Source organism: Alternaria metachromatica, assembly GCF_023757995.1.
Source record: "Alternaria metachromatica strain BMP 0045 chromosome Unknown scaffold_1, whole genome shotgun sequence".
In the NCBI taxonomy this organism is placed as follows: domain Eukaryota; kingdom Fungi; phylum Ascomycota; class Dothideomycetes; order Pleosporales; family Pleosporaceae; genus Alternaria; species Alternaria metachromatica.
Genome location: NW_026055492.1, coordinates 393,562 through 417,475, shown reverse-complemented (window position 1 = coordinate 417,475; position 23,914 = coordinate 393,562). Strand labels below are relative to the sequence as shown.

Here is a 23,914-nt window from a genome sequence, read left to right as displayed (position 1 = left end):
AAATGTGTTAGGATCCAGGTCGAAGGGGTTTGCGGAAGGTGTTTGGCTTCTGGGGTAGCGTAATCTATAATGGATAATTATGATTTCCCAACAGTCGGGGCGGGAGAGGCACTTGCGTAGCGTGGGAACTGGGTTTCTGTCAATGCGCCGTTGCTTCTAGCGCTTCAGATGCAGATCCCTCTGTGAGGCGCAGCTGGTGAAACTCGAAAAGGCTAGCAGGCGTTGATAAACAATCCCAAGTTGCTTTAGCGACCGCCGACACAGCTCAGCTTCGTATAGGAGCACTTGAGCCTGGCCTCTCCATATGCCACGGACTAACGAATGCGGCAATGGTCGCGGAACATGGCGCAACGTGTGCCATTGGTGATTGGCCTCCCGCGCTATCATCCCCAAACCCTGGAAGACTATGGCTAGACCATTGCCGATGCATCTACGTGTGCCGTGTCTATAGTTAGTAGTGTCGAGGCTCGTAGGATATATGACGAGGCGTCTGCCTAGGCAATGGTTCATAGAGTTGTCCGCAACGGTGACGGCTCGCGCAGTGCCATGGGCTCCCACGACGCACTGTGGAATTGGGATGGGCGCCGGGGGACGTTTGAAGGTGGGCGGGCGGCCAGCTATGGAGAAGCGCGTCCCGCAGCATGCATACTTGTGGCTGTCAGCTCTGCAGCAGGTGCACCACTTTCGCTATGGAAGGACGTATGTACAGCAAGTCGAGACTCTCGGATGCCAGCCCAGATAAGTCCAGGTAGACGCGCTGTGCATCTACCGGGAGTGGATCGTACGAGCCTTGCTTGTGAGGTAGTGGCGTGCGCGGCGAAGAGCCCCCGCCTCGTGGCATCGCAGGCCAAATGGCAATAGACAGCCCGGTCGCAGTGAGAGACAGCGATGGTTGTCTGACCATGGTGCCTTCCTCTATAGTCATCCCCTCGCTTATCCACCCAGTGCACCGCCAACGGCACGTGACGAATGGGTAGCCCCAGAGCTGCCTGCCTGCCTGTCTGCCTACGTATTCAGGCAGGTAGCCCTGGAGACGAGGGCACAGAGCCAGTCGGGCAGGTGCGTGTGAAGGGCCATGGGCGTAGGTTGCGAGGGGTGGTGCGGCGTCTGGTGGAGCTGTGGGTGCCAAGCTGATTGCGTCAGTGAAGCCGGCGTGGGCAAGCGCGCATCTCAGCGGGCGCCGTCATACGAGGCGAAAGCTGCACTCCTTCACACCAAGGCTGGCAACGGGTCGGGCGACTGCATACCGGATTACTACCCCGCAACACACACCTCGCAGACCGCGCCCACACATCGCCGCGCTCGCCAGGGTTCCGCGTGGTGGTTACCTGCCCAGGCACGCACTGGCATTGCGCTCCAAGCAGCTAGTGGCCAAGGCCCTGTGCGCTCTCCCGCCTTCGTTTTGCGACCCACGACGCGACAAAGTGTTCCGAGGCTGATCTCCATCACCCTGCCCCGTCACCGCGCCATCGCGTTGTACCATCGACTGCTGCGCGCGCCGGGCCTGCCCCATCCACGCCCTTCTTGTCGCGTTCCCGAGCTCTGCGATAGCCCGCAAGCGCCGCCGCGCCTCCTAATCGTCATCCGCCAGCACAACACGCAGCCGCCCCAATCGCCCACCCCCGACCTCCGCCCCATCCACCGCCAATTGTCCGCTGCACATTGCGCAAACGATCGCGACCGCCCGCCTGCCTCCGGAGGGTACACGCCCTAGCCGGAGAGTGTCGACACGCCGCCGCCGGTTATGGCAAACGTCGCTCCGCCGCCTGCGAGCGAACGAAAGCGCGTCAAGGTCTACGAACTCAAGAACAACGACTGGTTCGACAGAGGCACCGGCTTCTGCAAGGGCGTCGTCGCCAGCGTACGTTCCCCCACATGACCCGCGAGCCACCCTCACAGTTGGCGCACTTGTCGCGGTATCTGGCCCAACAGGCGTTCCAGGCTAACTTGTGCGACCGCAGCAGGAGGAAGCGAGGATCGTGGTCCTCTCCGAGGACGACCAGTCGCGACAACTCCTCGAGACGCGCATCTCCAAAGACGACGGCTACCAGAAACAGCAGGGTATGCGCCTGTCCGCGCCCATGGCATCGCAGCAGCTAAACATGTGCAGACACGCTCATTGTATGGACCGAGCAAAATGGCACCGACATGGCCCTCAGCTTCCAGGAGCCCGAGGGCTGCGCTAGCATATGGTGAGCCGCGTGTGTCTTTCCGAGTCCACGTCGTATGCTGACGCAGAACAGGGACTTTGTCAATGAAGTTCAATCGCGGCTGCAAGCCCTCGCTCAGGGTACGTGACATGAACCGTCCCCAGCTTCCAGCAAGCTAATGCTGACACAGACGATGGTCTTTCAGACGACATCGATCACATCAGTCCCATCCTACTTCCCAGTCCCGACCTCGGCAACCTCCACGAAATCGAGAACCACATGCGCGCTGCAAATTCGACGCCCGGCGGCCGCGAAGCCTTGGCCAAGTTCATACTCGCCCAAGATTACATACCAAAACTCATCCCCTTGGTGGACATGGCCGAAGACCTCGAAAGCGTGTCAGACCTCCACCGACTGTGCAGCATCGTAAAGATGCTTATCTTGCTCAACGACACCGCCATCATTGAATACGTCGTAACAGACCCAGTGGTTCTGGGTGTCGTTGGGGCTCTGGAATGTGAGTTTCGGCCCCCGCGACCTCTCACATGGCTTGCTGACATTGCGCAGACGACCCGGATTTTCCTCTACACAAAGCCAACCATCGACAATATCTCGCTGATGAATCCAAGTTCAAGGAAGTCGTACGGATAGAAGACGAAAACATCAAACGGAAAATACATTACACGTACCGACTCCAATACCTCAAAGACGTGGTTCTTGCGCGCATCCTCGACGATCCTACTTTCAGCGTTCTGAACTCCCTCATCTTCTTTCACCAGGTCGACATCGTCCAGCATCTCCAAGCGAACGGCCCATTCTTGAAAGAGCTTTTCAGCATTTTCTCCCCCAAAGAGCAGAACTTGTCGAGGAAGAAGGACGCCGTCTTGTTCATCCAGCAATGCTGCGCAATTGCGAAGAGCTTGCAAGCCAACGTTAGGGCACAGCTATATCAGAACTTCATCAGCAGTGGCTTGCTGGAAGTGATACAATTTGCGCTCAAGCACCAGGACGCTTCAGTTCGCGTAGCAGGAACCGACATACTGGTGTCTCTGATCGACCATGATGCCTTGATGGTGCGAAGTTACATCTTCAAGGCCATTCAGGAAAAGTCAAAACCGCTCACCGATACCTTGATCGAGTTACTTCTCATTGAGGTAGACCTTGGGGTCAAAGCGCAGATGGCTGATGCGATCAAGATCCTCCTTGACCCCAACGCCAACTCAGCTTCCATAGAAGCCCTCGGGCGGACGAACAGCGACTTCCTGGCCAAAATGAGGGGGCAACTGCCATCTATACCCCAAACAGACTCCTTCATACAGAACTTCTATGACGAGTCTGCGAGGAAGTTGTTCCAGCCTCTCAAGGATCTTGAGGGCCGAGAGTCGAGTAAGTGTGATTGTTCCTCCCCTTGTGATTCAAACTAACATGCTGCAGTGGATGACTTATCCATGCAAGAAGTATCGCTTTACGCCCATTTAGTCGAGGTTCTGTGCTTCTTCATCCGTCAACATTCCTTCCGTAGCAAATACTTCATTCTATCAGAAGGTCTGGCAGTGCGGGTTGCCCAGCTCATGGGTTGCCCAGAGAAGCATCTGAAGCTTAGTGAGTCCCCCTACATCGATATGATGGCTTCCACTAACGGGTTCTAGCCGCTCTCAAGTACTTCCGCACTGTTCTCGGCTTTCACGATGAGACGCACAACCGCCAGATCATCCAGCACGAGCTGTTTGAACCGATCTTGAAGATACTATACGAGACCATGCCGCGCGATAATCTCCTCAACTCGGCGTGCTTGGAGTTGTTTGAATTCATCAGGCGCGAGAACATCAAGATGATTGTTCAGCATCTTGTCGAGACATATAGAGAAAGATTACAGGAGATTACGTACGTGGATACGTTCCAAAACCTGATACTCAAGTATGATCAGAACCATGAGCCGGTAACGACCCAAGAGATGGACAATTCCTTTACGAGTGTGGATAGCGACACACCTGCACGACATGCCGCGGCTGTCAATGGTGGCAAGTGGGGCCAAGGCCTGAAAGATGCAGACCCAGATGAGGAGGCATATTTCAACACATCAGACGATGAGGATGATCATTTGTCTGGGGCCGGAAAGTTGGCCATGAATGGCGCATCGCCAGTGCGACCCCTCGTCAACTATCCAGATGATGATGCCGACGATGCCGATATGGACGACCTCGCCACCGATATGCCCGCCTCCGCTCACAAAATGTCGACAACCCAGTTGCCAGAAGGAAGTACATCCCCCAACTCGACCTCCGCAGGATCGCCACCAGAACGGATATCGGAGAAGCGCCGTAGAGAGGAGGACGAAGAGGACGAACTCCTCGCAAGCATATCCACCTCTGCTGGGCCAAAGCGACGCGCTTCCACATCTAGTAACGCCAGTTCTGGAAGTTTGCGGAGTTTGCGTCGGAAGTCGCCTAATGTCAACTCTGGCAAAGATGGTGGCACGCCAAAGAAGATATCGTTATCGATACCACTCAAGAGCAGTGGTGAAGGTGGCGAAAGCGGATAGTATGGCATGCCTCCTCCGCGATAGAGTAACCAGTATTCGAGTATGTGGAGGAAGTCTGGATTTTTGCTCTACAGCAAGCCTTAAAATAACCCAAAAGATACCCATTGGAAACTCGATAAACAAGAACGACGTTGCATGAAAGGGGTTGTACGAGGTTTTGCTTCTTCATGCAAATGGTTCCGATCTGGTAGCGGCATTGCGAAGGTGTAATTATTAGGCGTTCAATGTCTTGACCATTCCGGCGTGGGGGTTTGGAACGGCCACGATGGAATGATGCAGCGCAGCGTGTCGTATTGTCAGCGTGCGTTCAGGTGTTGGATTTTCTTGTGCATGATCGAAGGTATCCGGCCTGTGTATTATAACTCGTTTTCGTGCGGGAATGTCAACTCGTATGCAAGTCATCAATCATCCGTGCTGAACGTGAAGAGATGGGATTTTCACAACAATGCGCAAACGTGTGACAAGCATAAAATAGCATGGCGTGACACATGCAAACGTCCGTACCTCTGCGGCTGAATCACGTTCTGTTGTTTCCGCTAGCGCCGCTCGCAAGCCCGCGTGCAACTAATGCAACATCCCACGTCTAACCTTCATACAGCTTGCATTTCGGCTTCACAATCAAGCTCTCAGTGCCCGAAGCTTTTCCAATACCCAGACACGTCGTGCGATGCCGGACCAACGATCTTCTACCAAGCCGAACAACACGACATCGATGGAAAACTCAGCTCCGCACAACATCAACGTCTCCGAAATGCCACCTAAACCACCAACTCTGACTCTCATTCTTGCAGCCACACCGAGTCTCGGAATTGGAAACGGTGGAGGCTTGCCATGGCCGCAGCTTAAAAAAGAGATGGGATTCTTTGCGCGAGTCACGAAGCGTACATCGCCTTCAGCGTCCACGGCGAGCATCAAGAAAGTAAACGCTGTGCTCATGGGTCGCAAGACGTGGGAGAGCATACCCCCCAAGTTTCGACCTCTGAAAGATCGCCTAAATATCGTCGTTACTTCGAAGCCAGAAGAGTTCAAAAGTAAATTAGACAAGAATACGGAGGTCGAAGGACCAATGGTCTGCTCCAGTGTGTTGGATGCGATAGCACAGCTCGAGAAGCAGGATGATAGCAGACTCCAAGGCTCAGCGATAGAGCTGGATAAGATTTTTGTTATTGGCGGAGCAACTGTATACGAAACGGCGCTTCAACTTCCGCAGACAAAACGAGTTCTCCTCACAAAGATAAAGAAGGAATTCGAGTGCGACACATTTTTCCCTGTCAATCTGGGAGAGACAACAATTTGGAGGAACGCGAGCAGAGAGGAAGTGCAGGCATTCACTGGAGAGGAGATCCAAGAGGGTGGGATTGAGGAGCAGGGTGTCGAATTCGAGTTTTGCATGTACGAGCGGGAGTGAGTCAATTAGAGTGAAAGAGCAGCAAACAAATATGATTCAACCGAATGATTCACAGTTCATGGTCGTGCCCAACGTGAGGAAGGCGCGACGGAGGAGGCGCTCTCACCTCCACCCTGCCACGTCATAGCAATCGATTGTTCGCCTTATGCCCTTCCACCCATCAATCTCTCCTGTTCCTCGGATCAAACTCTACCCGCAACCAGCATGTCGAGGCAAGATCCACCCATGCAGTCCGTATGGCAAGAGCTATGGCGGGGAAGTACGTTATTCAAAGCGACAGGCACAACACCCACTGACTCTGAACCCCAGATCTGCCTCTCTACCTAGCCATGAATCTCTCGACGACAGCCAACATCGCACTCGTTACTCTGCTCCTCGTCGCCATCTTCTCCATCACTTTTGAGATCGCCCGCATCTGGCTATCCCGTCGCACCCGTCAGACGCATAGCTACGTTCTCGTCGACGACACCGTCGGGATCTCACCGCCGAATTCAGGACCAGTATCCTTGTTGGCACGCACCAACCGTGGTCCCCGCTCAATTGTGTATGCCAAGGCAGTCCTGCATGCTATCCTCTTTCTCGGCGTACAGGCAGTTCTCACTCTCCTCGTTGTCCAGATTGCGCGCCTCATAGCATCTACTTTCTCCACCGACCGCCGTCTTCGCAAGCAATGCGACCGTTTAGCGCAGAGGGGGCTCGAGTGTCCGGCTGCAACACGCTATCACAATGTCCTGAACGTTACGGTTGCCCTTGGTCTGTTTTGCTTGATCCGAGGTCTTCAATTGCACGCAGAACTGCCGACCCGCCCATCTCAGAACAGCAACCACAGCAACGGCTTCCTGACCCTCCAAGACACTTGCCGACGGACGATGCAGAAGGTGCTTGCAGCGCCCATTGCCGTGATCGTCCTACACTCCCGTGTGCCGGCGGATGAGCTGTGGAAGCACGCCAGACTGATTCTTGTTCAGATTGCTGTGTCTGTCTGCATCTTCCTTTGTGGCAACATTCTCTGTCTACTTGCCGCGTTCCCAGTGAGTTATTTTCGTCAGTTGACATGCAACTATCAAAGCGGCTAACCAGGTCTAGGATATACATGGTACTATAATCGCATTGGAGAAGTCAGGGCTCACTGGAAAGACGGAGGTGTAAAGACGACCTCTAAAATAGGAGCTTTGAGGTATATCGATTGCTGCAGTACGGCATGGTGTGTGAAATACACGTATAAAAGTTTACATTGTAGATACGAAACCAAGTCAGGCTTAGCTCGTGTTCTGCTAGACCCTGGAGCAGTGGATTGATACGGAACGTCGGAGATTTCCATAATACAAGAGAGTTCGAAGCCGTGGAGATAGGAACGGGACACATGCCATCTTCGTATTAAGCGGATTATTCTCATCGCAGATCACACCAAATCAACATCTGACGAGGTGCAGATGGCGCCTGTCCGTGAAGTACCAAGACATGTTTTCCAACATCCTCAAGTACATTCCAGTACATCTCCAATCCAGCGTTCTGCCCCGTCTTCCATGCAACCTGCGTGTACCCACATACCCAGCCCACTCAAGCCATGACAAGATCGTAAGCCGCCTTGCCGCTCATAAGCACCATGGCATAGTGCGCAATCATCCACAGCGCGCCATAGTACCTCCCCTTGCCACCATCCTCGCCACTCCTGGTGTAACCCACCGCGTAAACCACGCGATTCACACTCCACACTGCGCCCAATACCGCCGCCGCAACAGGATATCTCAGTCCGCTGATGAGCATGGCGCCGAGGGCGGTGACGTGGTTCTCGTTGAAGTTCTGGTGCGCGCGCTGCGCCGAGTTGAAGGCCAGCATTGCGGCTTTGGATTGCGGCGACGCGGTTTGCACTTGCTCGTACGAGGCGTATTCGTAGGGGTAGGGGATCTTGGCTGCTTTGCGGAAGCCGCCGACGCGGCCGCCGTGCCAGGCGCCGACGAAGAAGGTGGAGACGCAGGCGGCGAGGACGAGACTGTGTGTGTGTGGATTAGTTTGTGGGTGGGCTTTGGTGAGGGGTCGTGGAAGGGAATGCATTGAGGTTTCTGCCGTTGCATTTGAACGTACCCGTACTCGCTGGGAATCTGGATAATCGCCATTTTGATTGTTGATGTAGTAATCGAGCCGAGGGAAGTCGTGTTGTTGTGTCGTCTTCAGTTGCGAGATGCGTGGAAGATATTCCGTAGAAGCGCCGTCCGCCTATGTTTTATACTTTTGTCGACGTCTTCCTGTATGTTGTCTAGCGTGATACTGTGTTCTCTTGACTTGGGCAGACGCAATGTGTCTCCAGTTGTTTGCGACGCGGACGAGTTTCAGCGGAAGGTAATCCGCAATCGGCGCAATTTCTCGCCGACGGCGTCCCGCAGGTGCTACCAGTATGCGACAACATGGCTGCCTGCATTGCTGAGTCGTACCGCTGATATCTTGTCGAGGGTACAGTCGTGGTTAGAGAGCGGGAAGAAGGATGTGATCAGCCATGGACGAACATGCACGGATGCGCTGCCTGGGTGAGGTAGAAGGTGAAGGCTGATTTGGCGGGTGAGCATGTGTAGTTCATCAGCACGCCTGACCTCGTCAACTGATCCTCGCCATGCGCATGAGTTGTTGCCCACCGGCCGCATGTGGGTATACGAGGACTTGTGGACGTCAGAAATTGGGCGTGTAGAGAACTTGACATTGGTAGAATACCATTGATTGATACACTGGGGAGCTGGCGGATATATATCGTGGGGTGGAGATTACTAAACTACAAAGTGCTCCCTTCCGTCATCGCGCCCCGGAATGGCGACTTTACATTGATTGCAATCGTCAAAGGGAGATCGCGCAAGGGATACCTGGCTTGCTAGTACCTAGTCTGGGCTTGCTCCGTTAAATCATGGTGGTAGATTATGTTGCCCACGCATTCTCCTCCGCAACCTAGTGTATGCACGTCGCTAGAACGTTTAGATCTTTGCTTCACGAAGTATGTATATATGACACCATGTTAGATACTTGAGCGCTGAACTACACACATTGACACACATAATGAAGAAGCAAGGTATCTTATGTATATATGTTTGGCGTTCGGCTAGTCTATAATGCCGAGCCGTAGGCGGAGATCTCTCACTGAGCCTAAAGAAAGTTTTCAAATACCGAATTGCCCTCTGTATGTAGTGCAGAGGCCATCGAGACGCGAACGGGCTGGTGTATTTCGAATCATCAACATGCACTCTAGCGTCCGTCTTAATCGTCGTGTACAGTCCAGTGGTCGTCATGCAACCCTGTAGATGAGACTTGTGTGAACCAAAGTTTTGGTGTATAAAGACTGTACCAATCATCATGCAAATGAACCCGTCTGCTTATCCCCAAACATCTTCTCTCTTGGGCCTGGGAAATTCACAATAGCATGACTCCAAATCTGGGGCGCATGTGCTTGGAAGACGTGAAAACAGGCAGTATAAGGACAGCAGATCAAGAAACTGGGTATATAGATTCATCGCTCATTCATTTCTGTGTGCGGTCATCAATTTCGTGTACAGCCATTTCAGCCACTCAGCACCCATTCGCGGTGACAGCCCTAACAGCCACGCTATCAATCCTTCTTTTGTAGACGGTCATCTGGTGTTTCAGCAAATCACCGTATACAACCTTCCTCAACATCTCGTCGTCCACCGTTACTGCCTCGATATCTTCCTCACTTCTGCTTCCGACTCGTTGTCTCAACACTACCAATCGCCCCGCAGGTGACAATGTACACTGCGGTATTGGCCATGCAGGCAAGGAAGAAGAAGTCGAGTTTGTAGTGTTCGTTTGTAGTGAAGACTTGGAGGGCCTGCTAAGGCGCGGGGCAAAACCATACTTCGATTTCGGTTTCGGTGGGGAAGACCGCGAAGGGTCTAGAAGGCTGGGTTTAGACATCGATGCAACGGTCGAAGCAAGGTTAGAAGCCGCGACAGGTGCTGGACTGGCATAGAGCTTCAGCAAGCTTTTCAGCACGCTCTTGTCCGCTCGCGGTATCGGGTCGCCTTCGTTGATGAAGGCATAGAAGAGACTTTTACGATGTCGCTTGTCATCAGGCTTCTTCAAAGGATGCAGACTGACTGGTGGCGCACCGAACGTGACACAGTGCACGCGCTTGAAGAAGCTGGTCAGGTAATTAAGCTCAGAATTGATCTTTGTGCTCATCATGTGTCCGTAAAGCAGTGCCGCGACTGCTCCGCCCGCGGAGTGTCCGGTGATGAGTAGACTGCAGTTTGAACGCGCGGGGTTTTCTTGGAGCAAAACCTTCAACCGTTCTGCCACGGGCTTGATCATCTTCTTGGCCACGTAGAGAAAGCCAGCGTGGCACAGGTTTGACGGGTCGTCAAGAAACTTCTCCGGGCTGTGGGGTGCCGAGTTGTAGTTGACAGCCCAGTCCATAAAGGTCTGGCTTCCGCGAATAGCGAAGACGATAGTATTCAGTTCTTCCACAGGGATGGACTTGAGTACCATGGCTTTTGTGCCGCTACGCCAATCAGCAGGAATGAAAGTCTCCATTTCGGGATTCTTCTTCGTGCCTGGCGGCGTGTACGCCTTCTCCGAGTAGGTTGCGGCCAAGCAAAGTAGAGGATACGTTGGTAGATATACCTTGAAAGGCGGCAGATGTGGTGGTAATCGGGAGTTGGAGTATAGCCACACTTTGGAGAAATGATTCGACCCTTTATCGCTACTAGAGTGGGATTGCACTTCGTGTTGGCGTCGGCGTCTTGGTTCACCAAGAGGAGGGCTCGTTCTCTGAACCTCTTCTTGCTGCTGCTCGCTGAACTCCATCATGAGGTCTTGTTCTTTGCCGCTGAAGTGATCGTCATCAATGCTGGTGATGACTGCGTCGAACTTCGAACTAATCATATCGTATAGCGCAGCTCCGCGACACAACGTTTGCATGCTCTTTGTAGCGACAGCTGCGGTGGGCCGCTCAATGCAGTTGGTCGTCAGTTTCGTGACACTCTTTCCAGCCGTATCGCGAAGATTCAGGTAGGATTTGGCGGCCATTCGGTCGAGACTATTCCATTGTTGTTCGAAAGGGCCTTGACCGCGGGGTTCTTGGGGTGGCGGAGAAGCAAAGCGGATCGTTGATTGACTAGCGTATGGCTGAACAGGCTGCGGTGGCGGAGAGCCATATCGGTAACTATCTTCTGGAAAGGACCCAGGCATCTGGCGATAAACGGAGTGCTGAGGCGGACTCGCGGCATAGCCATAGAGGGTCGGGGGAGGCCTCGTTGCTGCTGCACGCTGAGGAGAGGTCGCCTGGACCGGAGGCGCGTAATCTTGCAAGTACATGTCTGCCACTGAAGCCGAAACGCGTGGTTTCCTCGAAGAGGAGCGCGGCTTCGCAGTCTTGGACGAAGAGTGCGAGGACTTCTTCCTGCTCTTCCTCTCGACTTCGGTCGCCGCCATGTCGTCGCCCTAGTCTGTATATGGCTCTGCAAGGAAGTGAAAGAAAAAAAGTATAGGCAGTGTCGTAATGGCGGGGAAGTCGTGGGCTCTGTTCAACGCGGTAATCGTCGTCGATGTCCTGTCCGCGACGTATGCCAAGTTTCAGTCATAGCCGCTGCGTGCTCCTGCGTTACGCTAATGAGGGTTGCATGACGGGCGTAGATCTTTGAAGCTCGATTCCAGATTGTGTTGCTTTTGTTGGGGAGCTCAAAGACGTCTGACAAACGAGGGGACACGTCAAAGGCCGAAGGAGTGAAAGGCTCTGAAGTCAGAATGGGCGCGGCCGGCTGTTAAGGGCGGGTCGATGCAGGCGCAAGGAAGCCGCGGTATAGCCACCGCGCTAGGCCCATGACTGGCTGGATACACAACGCTAGATGACAAGCAGGTGCGATTGGCTGCGTAGGATCTTGGCGCGTATTGGAGCGGTGGACATGTAGCCCTTCGCTGTCGGTGCATGTGGACCTCGTGACCGTCTGTAAACGTCGCGAAAGCCGAAATTGCGACCCTGTAGCGGTCTGCAGGAACAGAAGACGGGATTGCTATTTCTGATGTTCCAGCGCACATCCATCCCCACACCCCCGATCAACGGCTAACTTGCCACCACAGCGATCGGACGCCATCCTTGCCATCCACCGGGGCTTTGGAGTCCCGTTGCATCACCCGCAACTCATCACACAATTAGAGTTTAGACTTTGTTCTGACAAAAACTACACCGTCCATGTGTGTGCGTGTGGAACATGGTGCTACAGCTTCTACACTCAGCTATCTATCGTGCGCGCCAATGAAATCGTCGTGTTCCTCTTCTGGCGTACCGAGTAACCCTCTTTCTTCGCTCTCTTCGTCGTCATCACTCTCCTGCCTAAGACCTCCTCTCCCCCCCACCCCTGCACCACCTTCTTCGCGCTCTTCATCAACACCGTTCATTACGTACCACACGTCTTTTTTGGTAAGCAAGCCTTTCAGCATACCTCGGTCCGTAAACAAAACATAGCGTAGCCCAAGCTTTTGGAACATGGACACTGTAAGCTGAAAGCTGGCTCTAGCGTTGAGTGTGATGGGTGTTTGATCCATCCAAGGCCGAAGGTCCAGTGATGTTGCAGGATCAGAGAGCGGTTGGTGAGAAAAGTATGCTTCTGTTTCGGCGGCCAAGGTACGGGGAGGCGTCAAGGCAAGTTGGAGTGCGTACTGCAATTCGGTCCTGGAGATGTAACCGAGGAGAAGTGCATCGCGGCTATTGTCTATGATAGGAAAGCCACGAAATCTGTGTTGAGATAGAAGCTGGCGCAGCGATCCGATAGTATGGCCAGTCGCAGTAATCGCAGTCAAGTCTTCGATGCGCGTCATTACATAACCTGCGCCAACATCTGGGATGCTGGAACCGTTATCTTCGCGGTTGTCAAGAAAAGGATAGCCTTTGAAGTGTATCCAGGACTCATAGATACCACGTGGGGAGATTGCGTCGCCAATCCATTTACTTATCATGACCGCAATCATGATAGGCAGGACATAGGTGAGCGCTCCGGTAAGTTCGAACATGATGACTACAATTGAAACTGTCATACGTGTCGTTCCGGCAAGTGCGGATGCGGCACCGACGATAGCGTACGTGCCTGGGGTTACACAGGGTACGTCTGGTTCGCACGATTTGAAAACGAAAAGCGTTGGCCAGGCCGCCTGAACAACTTCGACAGAAAGTCCCACAGCACGGCCAAAGAGTCCTCCGATGGCCATAGAAGGGAGGATAATTCCAGCAGGTATCTGCAGGCCGAAAGTGAAGCCCGAAAGTATTATGCCCAGTCCTGAGGAGATGAGTAAGAGTGCAATGACTCCTGTGTTTGCTTTGCCAGATTTACATAGGCCCAGCGTATCCTCGGCGAGGTCGGCGCATTCGGCAAATAAGATGTGTACGAGTTCGGACGCTTGAGCGCGCATGAATTTGATGGGGAAGTTGATGAGTGCTGTGACGAAAGATACGATGACAACCTCTGTCACGGGACCTTTGAGATACTGTCGGTTCTTGCGCCACTCAGCAACGCCCATGTTGAGCTTGATGAAGAAGCCCCCAAAGAGCCCGCCCAAGATTCCAAGGAATGCGAAAGGGACCAACTCGAAGTCATGCCATCCGCTATGATACGTGACTTGGTACAACACGAGTTTTCCGGTGTGGAATGGATTGCAAGCCTGCAGGGTGACAGCAGCGACCATGGCGCAGACAAAGCTGCTCCACATAGTTTTATCCGGGAAGTAATATGAGAGTTGCTCAAGACTGAATAACACGCCACCAATGGGCGCACCGAAAGCGACCGAGATACCCGCTGCAGCCGCTGCGGAGAACACTTCTCGTTTCCGTGCTATTCTCCTGTCAGTACTTGGAGAGCAGAGAATGGGGAACCACGCTGACCTTCATTGCCGTTCACATTACCAAAGAGTTTCATGAAAAGGTTTGCAGAGCAGCATGCGACGTGTACCAGCGGACCCTCCTTGCCTAGCCACAAGCCTGACGCGACTGCGAGGCACAAGCCAACCGTTTTTGTGACCAGTGTCCATCCGCCCAGAAAGTGTCGGATAACGAAGCCGCCCAGGACCGTCTTGATCTCGGGTATGCCACTATGCTTCGCGTACGGCGAGAACTCGCGCACCAGAAGACTGGCGCATGCTGCAAAGAGCACAGAGAAGAGCACGAAGAAGACGTACTCGACAACATAGCGCCCTCCCACACTCCCAATACCCATGGCAGCGCCCCAGGAGTTCCAGTCATGACAGGCCTGCTCTTCCTCGATCCCCCAACAGCAGAAGCTCTTGTTCAGGTAGAAGCGACCGTCTCCATCAACATTGTGGCAGTATCCCGTCTTGAGGTCCGCAAGCCAGTCACTAGCCACATCGATGAAGGCTGCGATGCCGCCGCTCAGTATACCAGCAGCGACCAGGATGATCCAGACCTGGCTTGCGTCTGCCAACTGCTTGAGGTGGCCAAGTACGCCGCTGGCGCCGGTGTAGAGATAGCGCAGCCTCTGTCGTTCTTTGGCGTATTCGAAGATCCAGTCGATTGCTGTAAGGTCGTCGTAGCCGACTCGTCGCCCGGGCCCTTCGACATACCAGTCCAGCCCGTTTGCATCTTTGGTGTCTTGGAGGTGTTCGCCTGCGTTGCCAGGCGTGTCGAGATAGTTGAGTATAAGCTCGGTGGAGCCGTTCGGGCGGTGCGATCGTGGCTGGGGCGAAGCGCGGTTGCTAGCTGATCCGAGGGGTGAGGCGAGGTATCGCGAGAAGCCGAAGGAGGATGCAGACGGCTTGGGCCTGCGCTTGAAAGACAGCCTGGAGATGCGCGTTAGTATGGAGGTATACCAAGGGCGCTGTTTGCGCATACTGCTCAGGTAGGTCGCGTTCTAGTGCATCGTCCGCCAGCAGCGCCTCTTCATCGCTGTCGTCGTCCTCCACGACCGGCTGCTTCCCGTTGAATGTGCGCCTCGACGATGCTTCAGCCTGTCCATGGGACGACGGAATTGACGACGAGCTGGACATGCCCTCGACATATGCTCTTGTGTAGGCTGGGGCGCATTGCTCAAGCAACCATTACGTGCAGTGGAGGGATGTCGTCCCATTGCGGTATTTGGTGAGGCGTGGCTGGCGCTTGATCGCACACATGCCAAGGCCATTCAATCACATGCCAAACGAGCCCAGGCATCACCACCCGGCCACGTTCTCCACATCATGTCGTCGTAGAAATGCAACAACTTTACGTGTATCATTTCATTTACAGGTGAGCTTTGCATTCCCTCTACTCCTGGTTGAAATCGACAACTGCCCGGCCAGCAATCTCTCCCCGCTTCAGCTTCTGCACCGCTTCGTTGAACTTGCTCAGCGGATACACAGTGTAGATGGGCTTCAACAGTCCTCGCTTCGCAAAATCGAGCGTCTTGTCGACGTCGGCCATGCTGCTCACGAGCGTACCCTGTACACTCTGTTTCCTGAAGCACATCTGGTTCGGGTCCACGTCAATGTGCTGAGTACCAGCCGGCGGCAACCCAATGCACATGACCTTTCCGCCTACACGGTTGCCCAGATAGGATATCGAGGACGGGTAGGTCTGCACGGCGGTGACGAAGACGCCATGGGCACCGATACCGTCACACAACCTGACCACTTCCTCGCCTACGTTGTCGGTCTTCTTGAAATCGATAAAGTGCTCTGCGCCTCCAGTTTCCATACAGAGCTTTTGCTTATCATCGCCAGTATCAATGGCTATGGCGCGCAGACCCATGGCTTTCGCGAGCTGTACACCTTGTAGACCGACGCCGCCGCCTGCACCAGGGAACACGGCCCAATCTCCGGGCCGCAACTGTGACTCCTTGATTGATGTGTAGATTGTCGAAGCAGAGCACATGATAGGTCCAGCTATGTAGTCGTTTACACCATCTGGGACGAGGGTTGTGTAACGTTCGGGCGAAACGATGTACTGCTTGTATGAGCCGTCGATCATCAGTCCAGTCAAGACTGCCTTTGCACAGTAGCATTCGTTGCCGTTGCGACAAAGCTCGCATGTGCCGCAAGTGTCTTGGATTGGCTGGAAACGTCAGCGTATGTTCTTCTGGAAAGGCTCTCCCTTCGCATCGCTTCCTCCTCGATGCATGGGGACATGATACACGGCCTGCTCACCTTATATCCAGCTCGCATTCCCGGCTTCAAGTTCTTGACCTGGTCTCCGACTTTGACGATGACACCGCTGCCTTCGTGGCCCGCGCACCGGACTCCTAAATCTGACATCTTGGGGAGAGCCCAGTCGTTGAGCATGAAGTGAAGATCGCTGTGGCAGATACCGGTCGCATTGAGCTTGATGAGTACGTCCGTGGGCCCTGGGAGCGTTGTCAACACCCGTCGATTCCCTGAACAGTGCTCGACACATACCACATTCTGGGACTGGAACATCCTGCACCTCAACGTGGAAATCTGGACCCTCGTTGACCACGACGCCAGCTTTGCATGTTTTCGGTATGTCAAAGGTTTGGATTTTTTCTTCTGTCATGTTGAGAGATTGGTAGTTGAGGAGGTTGGTACAAAGTCGATTAGTATGAAGGTGAACAGATCAAAACGGTGACAGCCCAACAACTAGAGAATGGTCTATACATGAACCCCTCAACATCATCCTACCCCTCATTTCATGAAATCGCACAAACTGTCCGCGCCGCAAGCTTCTCCAATGACGGAGTAGCGATTCACCTTGCGATTCCGCACAAGCCAATGGAATGCTAGCTAGACAACCTCGGTCTTGAACCTATGCCCAGTAAAATATGGGTCATCATCAACGCGACTCAGTAGGCTCGAATCGTCTCTCACATGAGGGAAGGCGGGGGTTTCCGCGTTGAAGGAGAGAAGTGGGCGGTTGTCGGAGCCGTGTACGTGTAGGCGCTTGGCCTTCCCCATACATGAGGCGCGTGTGGTGCGGGGTGATGTACGTGGGGTTGTCCGGCAAGTTAAGGTGGCGTGAGACCCATGTACATCGACTTCAGACTCGACTTCGGGCAAGCTTGCAACAACTGAGTTGTTTGACACGCAAGTCAATATGTATTGTCACGATGCAGCCTTTTCCACGCCAATGATACGAGGAGTTGCAAATCCGACGTTCTCAAGTGGCAAGAGATGGACGCATCAAACCATGTGCTGCTAGACGATGTTTCGGGATCGAAGGTCGCTAGCAGATTAGAATTCCACATAGTTCTATTTGCTGTCAGGCCCATGGATGATAGCATACCCGGTCGATCAGACGAGTTGGCGCGTCTAGCAGATTCCATGCATTACGCGATCTAGTATGGCGTGGCATCAGATGGCCTCGTCGGTGATGCGGTTGCTGCTCGACGGCTTACTCAAGGTCGGTGTCTGGCCTCGTCCAGCGCACCAAGCCGCCGATTTCCGCCATAGCTTCTTCTCGTCGTGACTTCGCGTCCACGAATGACAAGGCGAGTATTACCGTCATGGTAGCGGTTCCGAAAGCGGGGTCTAGAGGGCCCACATGCCGATCGAGGTCGTCATGCCATTGCGCGTGGCGGCGACAGAGATGCTGGCTTTTGACGAGAGCGTCTGATGGAGCGCGCCGAGGAGCACCAATGAGACGTGGTGCGACGAGCAGCACCGAGAAGTGCGGCTGCGTGCTTGGGTGAAGTCACGATAGTGGGGCGGAGCTTCTCGTGATGCTAGGCAGGATGGAGCTAACAGATGCGGGGGGCAAGCCAGGAAGGTGCTGGCCAGATTGGTCGTGCTTATGAATGCCCCGCTACTTATACACCCAGAGCAACCCGGCAGCGGCGAGCGCAGTTTGTTTCCCTCAAGCAGTCTCTTCCACCACACACGACACCACACCCCATCATGTCCCAAAGCGAGTGTCCCGTCAAGAAGACGCCCAACGTCGCTGGCGCCGGCACCCGGAACGCAGACTGGTGGCCCAACGAGCTCAGGACCAACATCCTCCGCCAGCACGACCCCAGACAGAACCCTCTCGGCGCCGACTTCAACTACGCCGACGAGTTCAAGAAGCTCGACTACGATGCGCTCAAGAAGGACCTCAATGCCCTCATGACCGACTCGCAGGACTGGTGGCCCGCCGACTTTGGCCACTATGGCGGTCTTTTGTACGTGCACCCCCCAATTGGCCCTAGCTACTTCCTCTAACATGCCCGTAGCATCCGTATGGCATGGCACTCGGCTGGTACCTACCGCGTCACCGACGGCCGTGGTGGCGGCGGTGAGGGGCAGCAGCGCTTTGCTCCCCTCAACGCATGGCCCGACAACGTCTCCCTCGACAAGGCCCGCCGCCTGCTCTGGCCCATCAAGCAGAAGTACGGCAACAGGATCTCCTGGGCCGACTTGATGCTGCTGACTGGCAACGTCGCGCTCGAGTCCATGGGCTGCCCAACCTTTGGTTTCGCCGGTGGCCGCGCCGACACGTTCCAGTCCGACGAGTCCGTCTACTGGGGTGGCGAGACCGAGTGGCTCGGCAGCGACGTCCGCTACGCTGATGGTGCCAAGGGTGTCAAGGGCCAGGGCATCATGGACGGCGACCAGCACAAGGTCGACAAGGACGAGACCCACACATCGAGGGATCTCGAGAAGCCTTTGGCCGCCGCACACATGGGTCTCATCTACGTGAACCCAGAAGGTAAGCACACCCAGCCGGCATTCTGCTCCTTCCAACCTAACGCGCTCAGGTCCCGAGGGTGTTCCCGACCCCGTTGCCGCCGCTCACGACATCCGCACGACTTTCGGCCGCATGGCCATGAACGACGAGGAGACCGCCGCCCTCATCATCGGAGGCCACTCCTTCGGAAAGACACACGGTGCTGCTCCCACCGAGAACACCGGCCCAGACCCGAACTCTGAGGATCTTTCGACACAAGGATTTGGATGGATGAATAAGCACGGCCGCGGTAACGGTCCCGACACCATCACGAGTGGTCTGGAGGTTACCTGGACCGGCACACCCACCAAGTGGAGCAACAAGTACCTCGAGTACCTCTACAAGTACGAGTGGGAGCTGGAGAAGAGCCCTGCTGGCGCGAACCAGTGGGTCGCTAAGACCGAGGACAAGATCATTCCCGACGCCTACGACCAAGGCAAGAAGCACAAGCCGAGGATGTTGACTACCGATTTGTCCATGCGCATGGACCCTGCCTACGAGAAGATCACGCGTCGCTGGCTGGACCACCCCGAGGAGCTACACGACGCCTTTGTTCGCGCCTGGTTCAAGCTCCTTCATCGTGACATGGGTCCCCGCTCCAGGTGGTTGGGCCCGGAGATTCCTAAAGAGGTGCTCATCTGGGAGGACCCCGTTCCCCAGCCAGAGGGCGAGATCATCGGCGAGTCCGAAATCTCAACGCTGAAGAAGCAAATCCTTGACGCTGGCATTGAGCCTGCTAAGCTCATCCGCACTGCTTGGGCTTCAGCAGCTTCTTTCCGTGGCAGCGACAAGCGTGGAGGTGCCAACGGTGCCCGTATCCGCCTTGCTCCCCAGAAGGATTGGGAGGTCAACAACCCCAAGGAGCTTGCCGAGGTTCTCAAGGCCCTCGAAGGCATCCAATCCAAGTTCAACGGTGGCAGCAAGAAGGTTTCTCTGGCTGACTTGATCGTCTTGGCTGGTACCGCTGCTGTCGAGAAGGCTGCCGGTGTATCCGTTCCCTTTACCCCCGGCCGCACCGACGCTTCGCAGGAGCAGACTGACGTTCAGTCTTTCGAGCACCTTGAGCCCGTCACTGACGGTTTCCGTAACTTTGGCAAGGGTACCGAGCGTGTCCGCACCGAGCAACTCGACGTCGACAAGGCTCATCTTCTCCGCCTTACTGCCCCCGAGATGGTTGTCCTCACCGGTGGTATGCGCGCGCTGAACGCCAACTGGGACGGCTCATCCCACGGCGTCTTCACCAAGCGTCCTGGCCAACTCACCAACGACTTCTTCGTCAACCTCCTCGACAACAACACCGAGTGGAAGGCAACTGATGCAAGCAAGGAGCTGTACGAGGGCGTTGACCGCAAGTCCGGCCAGAAGAAGTGGACCGCCACTCGCCACGACCTTGTCTTCGGTGCGCATCCCGAGCTCCGCGCCGTCGCCGAGACATACGCCTCACCCGATAACGCGGACAAGTTTGTCAAGGAGTTTGTTGCCGGATGGGAGAAGATTATGAACAACGACCGATACGATGTCAAGAACAAGTCGGTGAGTGCACAATCGAGTGGAGCAAACAGGCCGCGTCTGTGAGAAGAATCACATGCAGTCACGGTCGCGTTTTCGTTCCCCTGTTTCCGCGCGTGTAACCTACCTTCTACTTTTCCTGAGTGGGTAGCATGGTGGTTGGGTTGTGTTACACTCGCTGACGTTTTCTTCACTAGACTTGAGTCTTGTCCTTGTTTTACATGAAGAAACCTTTGCCATGAGATATGAGATACCTAGGTAGTACCGCTGTGTCGCAACACACAGAAGGAATAAGACTATGATACAATGCACATTTACATCAAGAATGGATTTACGTGCTAATTGGAAGTGATTTTGCCGCCTTGATATTGGCTCTGGGTTGTGGTCTCACTGCCAAACACAAGATATTCATCGGAACAAACACGTACAGCAAACAAACACATTGATTTATTTGTCGACGCAAGATGAGGTTGTCGAGGTGGAAAGAGGAGAGAGAATGCTACATAAAACGCCAGCGCGCCCAAGCGCATGCTCTAACCCAGGTCATTAATCTCGTTATGCTCAACGCAGGTGTAGGAAAGTCCAATTCACGGCAACCCAATACCGCATCGCTATGCTCCTTCCGCGTTCGTCGTAATGTGAATCCCAGGTGTCGCATGCTTGATCATCGTGCACTAGGCACAAGCTCATCTTGATGCTTTCGCAGCGTAATAGTAAGTCGCTGCACCAGTACCAAGAACAAGAGCGGAAGCACTGAAGCTTTTGTGTTAGCAATGGCGTCTCTCAATACTGTCATTGTGTGATGGAATTCGTACGAGGCAAGAGCGCCAAAAGCCACATACTCAAGGATTCAGGGAGAAAAGGAAACGGTGTTCGCTCACCTAGCTCGCTTCCGATCGCCAAAACAAGCAGTCATGAGGTGACCGACGGGCCCAAACATGACTCGGAAGAAATGCTGAAGAAAGTTCTCGTTCTGATGATTCGGTCGCTGTGCAAGTGCAGGCTTCGCTGCCTCGACAATCTTGTCTTTGATACTCACACCATCTACCACTGCGCTTGTCGCATCTTCTGATGCCTCTGAAGAATCCTCAACTAGTACTCTGCGCTGCCGAAGGTCAGAATCCGGACCGGCTACAGGGTGCGCACCTGCGGCGGTAGCCTTGGGCTCAGACGTAACTTGATCCATGGCAGGTTTCTCGGTGTTGACAGATGTGGTGATGGCATCTCGCAGAGCATTGGAAGCCCGAGAGACGTCTTTTGCACCATCATGCTTATCCACACTTTCCGCTTCGCTGGACTCGTAGGTATGATTACTCGACTCGTCATGTTTGGTGTCGACAGCGTACCCAAGTTGCTTGCTCTCATCAGGCAGTGGGGTTGCGTATGGGTCACGCACAAATCTGGCGGGCGGACTGGACATGCGGGTAGTATTGTGACTGATGTACACGGGCGATGGCATACTGTCTAGATCATGGTGGTCCTCCTCTTCGTCGCTGAATTCGTCTTCAGGTACAGAAGCTAGCGAGGTGTACGATTTGACAGGTACAAGATCGACAGAGGAGCACGCTTGAGATAGAACAGATGGCTGGGGAGAATGTGGCCGCTCGTGCATGGATTCATCTTCGGGAAGATGCATGCCAATTGTCGCTACACGTTCCAAGATTGATTGACGGCTAGTGGGAAATCGTTCCAACGATGGATCGTTCAGGTCATGATCTTCCGCATCTGATTGTGGTAGCCTGTGGGGAAGATTGCTTCCTGTTCGCCCTCTAAAAAAGTCGTGTCGGCCGGCTCCGCCGAACAATTCTCTCGCGTTGTCCGTCTCGTAACCAAAAGTCGGTTGCTTGTCCAGAGAAAAGGGGGTATCGTCCTCTGAAAAGACAGACCCAGTGCTACTGACAGCAGATGCTTCGCGTTCATGGGGGAGGAGAGGTGCATCGCCCTCTTCATTCTCAGCGTAGTCATCCTCGTCGTCCTCGTAGGCCCCGTAGTGACATGGCTCCGAGATTCCCGAGTTATCACTCTTAGTAACGATCTCGCTTCCCCTGTAATCCGAGAAGCCACTTTCGTGTGATAGCAACGGATACCTGTCGAGCTCGTCCTCGTCATTTTCAGATTCGGTTGGAATTCTGCCGTCATCATGGAAGCCAGTCTCGTGAGGAAGGAGAGGAGCTCCACCGAAATCATCGTCATCGTCGTCGTCATCGTCGTTGTCAGTTCCATGGGAAAAATGCGGACCGTCGCTCAGCCCCGCTCCGCCATTCTCGAAGCCCGTCTCGTGGCTAAGTAAGGGCGCTAGATGCAACTCGTCACTGTCGTCAGGCTCCGAAGGTGTATCTATGGCCTCTCCGGAACTAGTCTGGTCTGTCGATGATGGCGCAGACTCATCGTCGATGATTATAGCGGGAGCGATCTGAGGATCATGATCCGCTTGGAAAGACTCATGGCGAAACAATGGAGCAGCTTCGCCATCATCAGACTCTGGCTCCGTATGGGACTCGGGCACGATATTGAGCTGGTCTGGCAGGGAATCCGCGGCTCTCATGTCATGCGCAGCCTTTTGGGCGGTCGTAGCGCCGGCGCCAAAGTCATCTCCATATGCAGGCCGACGGTCAGTCTTGTCGACTACCAGAAGAGGAATCTCGGGTGTTTTCGGAGCTGCTGTCTCGACCGGGGAGTCTACCTTGGTGCCCTCAAGGTCAGATTCTGAGTCGGCAGCGCGTTTAGCAACATGTTCAGGCAGATGGGCGTAGTGGGTTTGATCGTAAGCTAGCTGCTCCTGGTTGATTGTACTGTCTTTGCGGTCCTCGGGCATCTTTGAGGGATTCCCGGGGGAAGTCTCTGGGGCGGCTGTGTTGGTGGTAGCTTCGGACGCTGGGCGCAGGGAGGTGCTTTCGCTGGCAGGCCTGACGTGGACAAGGTTGTTGCGAATGCCCTGGTCGACGGCAGCTGCAGAGAGTCAGCGGGACAGTCGACGAGGACGTAGAAGGACATACCGGTTTCTTTCGACTCGTCCAGCACCCAATGGTCCTCGCCGACGCGGATCTTGTACTGGTGGCTGCCTTCAGCGACGCCAGTGAACTCTCTGCTGAAGATGAGGTCGCCCGACGCCGTCTTGTCGTGCAGGGGCTGCATCTGCACCAGGGTCCAGTCGTTCAGGGAGGTGGTGACATAGACGGGCGGCTGCACGCCCGGCTGGGAGAAGGTGATGGTGGCGCGGGCGGCCATGGTGCCGTTGAGGGTCGGGTTGGGCAACGGCGGGGGTGGAGAGGGTGGAGGGAGCAGGGTGGGGTATGCAGGATGGCTCGCGTGCCTGGCAAGCCGCGGCGGGTCGTGGGCGAGGGGAGCGTCTACGGGCAGAGGAATATGGTCAGTGGTTGAGGATGGCGGTATGCTAGCAGGCCACAGAGGCCGGGGAGACTGGTGAGAGGTGTAGGCGGACATGCAACGGGGCGGGAGAGGAACAGGTGTGGTACAGAGGAGGGGAGCATGCCAGCTTACAGCGCAGTGACGCCAAATGTCGTGCCAGCGACCCGAGGCAGGCAGGCAGGCAGGCAAGTGTCGAGGCAGGCGGGCAAGCGTTGAGGCCGCCTCAGGGCAGGAGCGGCTCGCCTGGTGGGTTGCGGCTTCCCTGTTCCGTTGGGCAACACGCGCAGGCGTTGTGGCTG

The 23,914-nt window shown here is 54.8% G+C and overlaps 8 protein-coding genes across 8 annotated transcripts; 3 read left to right on the top strand and 5 right to left on the bottom strand.

Moving 5' to 3' along the window:
* Nucleotides 1-1,744: 1,744 nt before the first annotated feature.
* Nucleotides 1,745-4,692, top strand: J4E83_000135 (uncharacterized protein; the record flags this gene model as incomplete). The annotated part of the gene is made up of 8 exons (XM_049327099.1): nucleotides 1,745-1,861; nucleotides 1,962-2,061; nucleotides 2,111-2,192; nucleotides 2,244-2,290; nucleotides 2,341-2,667; nucleotides 2,718-3,536; nucleotides 3,585-3,752; nucleotides 3,800-4,692. 8 exons carry the CDS (start codon nucleotides 1,745-1,747, stop codon nucleotides 4,690-4,692), a joined length of 2,553 nt encoding a protein of 850 aa, XP_049193244.1.
* A 667-nt stretch (nucleotides 4,693-5,359) lies between these two features.
* Nucleotides 5,360-6,100, top strand: J4E83_000134 (uncharacterized protein; the record flags this gene model as incomplete). The annotated part of the gene is made up of 1 exon (XM_049327098.1): nucleotides 5,360-6,100. One exon carries the CDS (start codon nucleotides 5,360-5,362, stop codon nucleotides 6,098-6,100), a length of 741 nt encoding a protein of 246 aa, XP_049193243.1.
* Nucleotides 6,101-7,660: 1,560 nt separating this feature from the next.
* On the bottom strand, nucleotides 7,661-8,217 carry J4E83_000133 (uncharacterized protein; the record flags this gene model as incomplete). Its single annotated transcript, XM_049327097.1, has 2 exons — nucleotides 7,661-8,093; nucleotides 8,186-8,217. 2 exons carry the CDS (start codon nucleotides 8,215-8,217, stop codon nucleotides 7,661-7,663), a joined length of 465 nt encoding a protein of 154 aa, XP_049193242.1.
* Nucleotides 8,218-9,791: 1,574 nt separating this feature from the next.
* On the bottom strand, nucleotides 9,792-11,533 carry J4E83_000132 (uncharacterized protein; the record flags this gene model as incomplete). The annotated part of the gene is made up of 2 exons (XM_049327096.1): nucleotides 9,792-9,929; nucleotides 10,025-11,533. 2 exons carry the CDS (start codon nucleotides 11,531-11,533, stop codon nucleotides 9,792-9,794), a joined length of 1,647 nt encoding a protein of 548 aa, XP_049193241.1.
* An 801-nt stretch (nucleotides 11,534-12,334) lies between these two features.
* J4E83_000131 (uncharacterized protein) lies at nucleotides 12,335-15,091 on the bottom strand (the record flags this gene model as incomplete). Its single annotated transcript, XM_049327095.1, has 3 exons — nucleotides 12,335-13,923; nucleotides 13,974-14,884; nucleotides 14,937-15,091. The coding sequence occupies 3 exons, from the start codon at nucleotides 15,089-15,091 to the stop codon at nucleotides 12,335-12,337; spliced, it is 2,655 nt and encodes an 884-aa protein (XP_049193240.1).
* Nucleotides 15,092-15,347: 256 nt separating this feature from the next.
* J4E83_000130 (uncharacterized protein) lies at nucleotides 15,348-16,592 on the bottom strand (the record flags this gene model as incomplete). Its single annotated transcript, XM_049327094.1, has 3 exons — nucleotides 15,348-16,133; nucleotides 16,226-16,422; nucleotides 16,475-16,592. 3 exons carry the CDS (start codon nucleotides 16,590-16,592, stop codon nucleotides 15,348-15,350), a joined length of 1,101 nt encoding a protein of 366 aa, XP_049193239.1.
* Nucleotides 16,593-17,929: 1,337 nt separating this feature from the next.
* On the top strand, nucleotides 17,930-20,312 carry J4E83_000129 (uncharacterized protein; the record flags this gene model as incomplete). Its single annotated transcript, XM_049327093.1, has 3 exons — nucleotides 17,930-18,192; nucleotides 18,244-18,719; nucleotides 18,769-20,312. The coding sequence occupies 3 exons, from the start codon at nucleotides 17,930-17,932 to the stop codon at nucleotides 20,310-20,312; spliced, it is 2,283 nt and encodes a 760-aa protein (XP_049193238.1).
* An 811-nt stretch (nucleotides 20,313-21,123) lies between these two features.
* On the bottom strand, nucleotides 21,124-23,474 carry J4E83_000128 (uncharacterized protein; the record flags this gene model as incomplete). Its single annotated transcript, XM_049327092.1, has 2 exons — nucleotides 21,124-23,195; nucleotides 23,243-23,474. 2 exons carry the CDS (start codon nucleotides 23,472-23,474, stop codon nucleotides 21,124-21,126), a joined length of 2,304 nt encoding a protein of 767 aa, XP_049193237.1.
* Nucleotides 23,475-23,914: the final 440 nt, after the last annotated feature.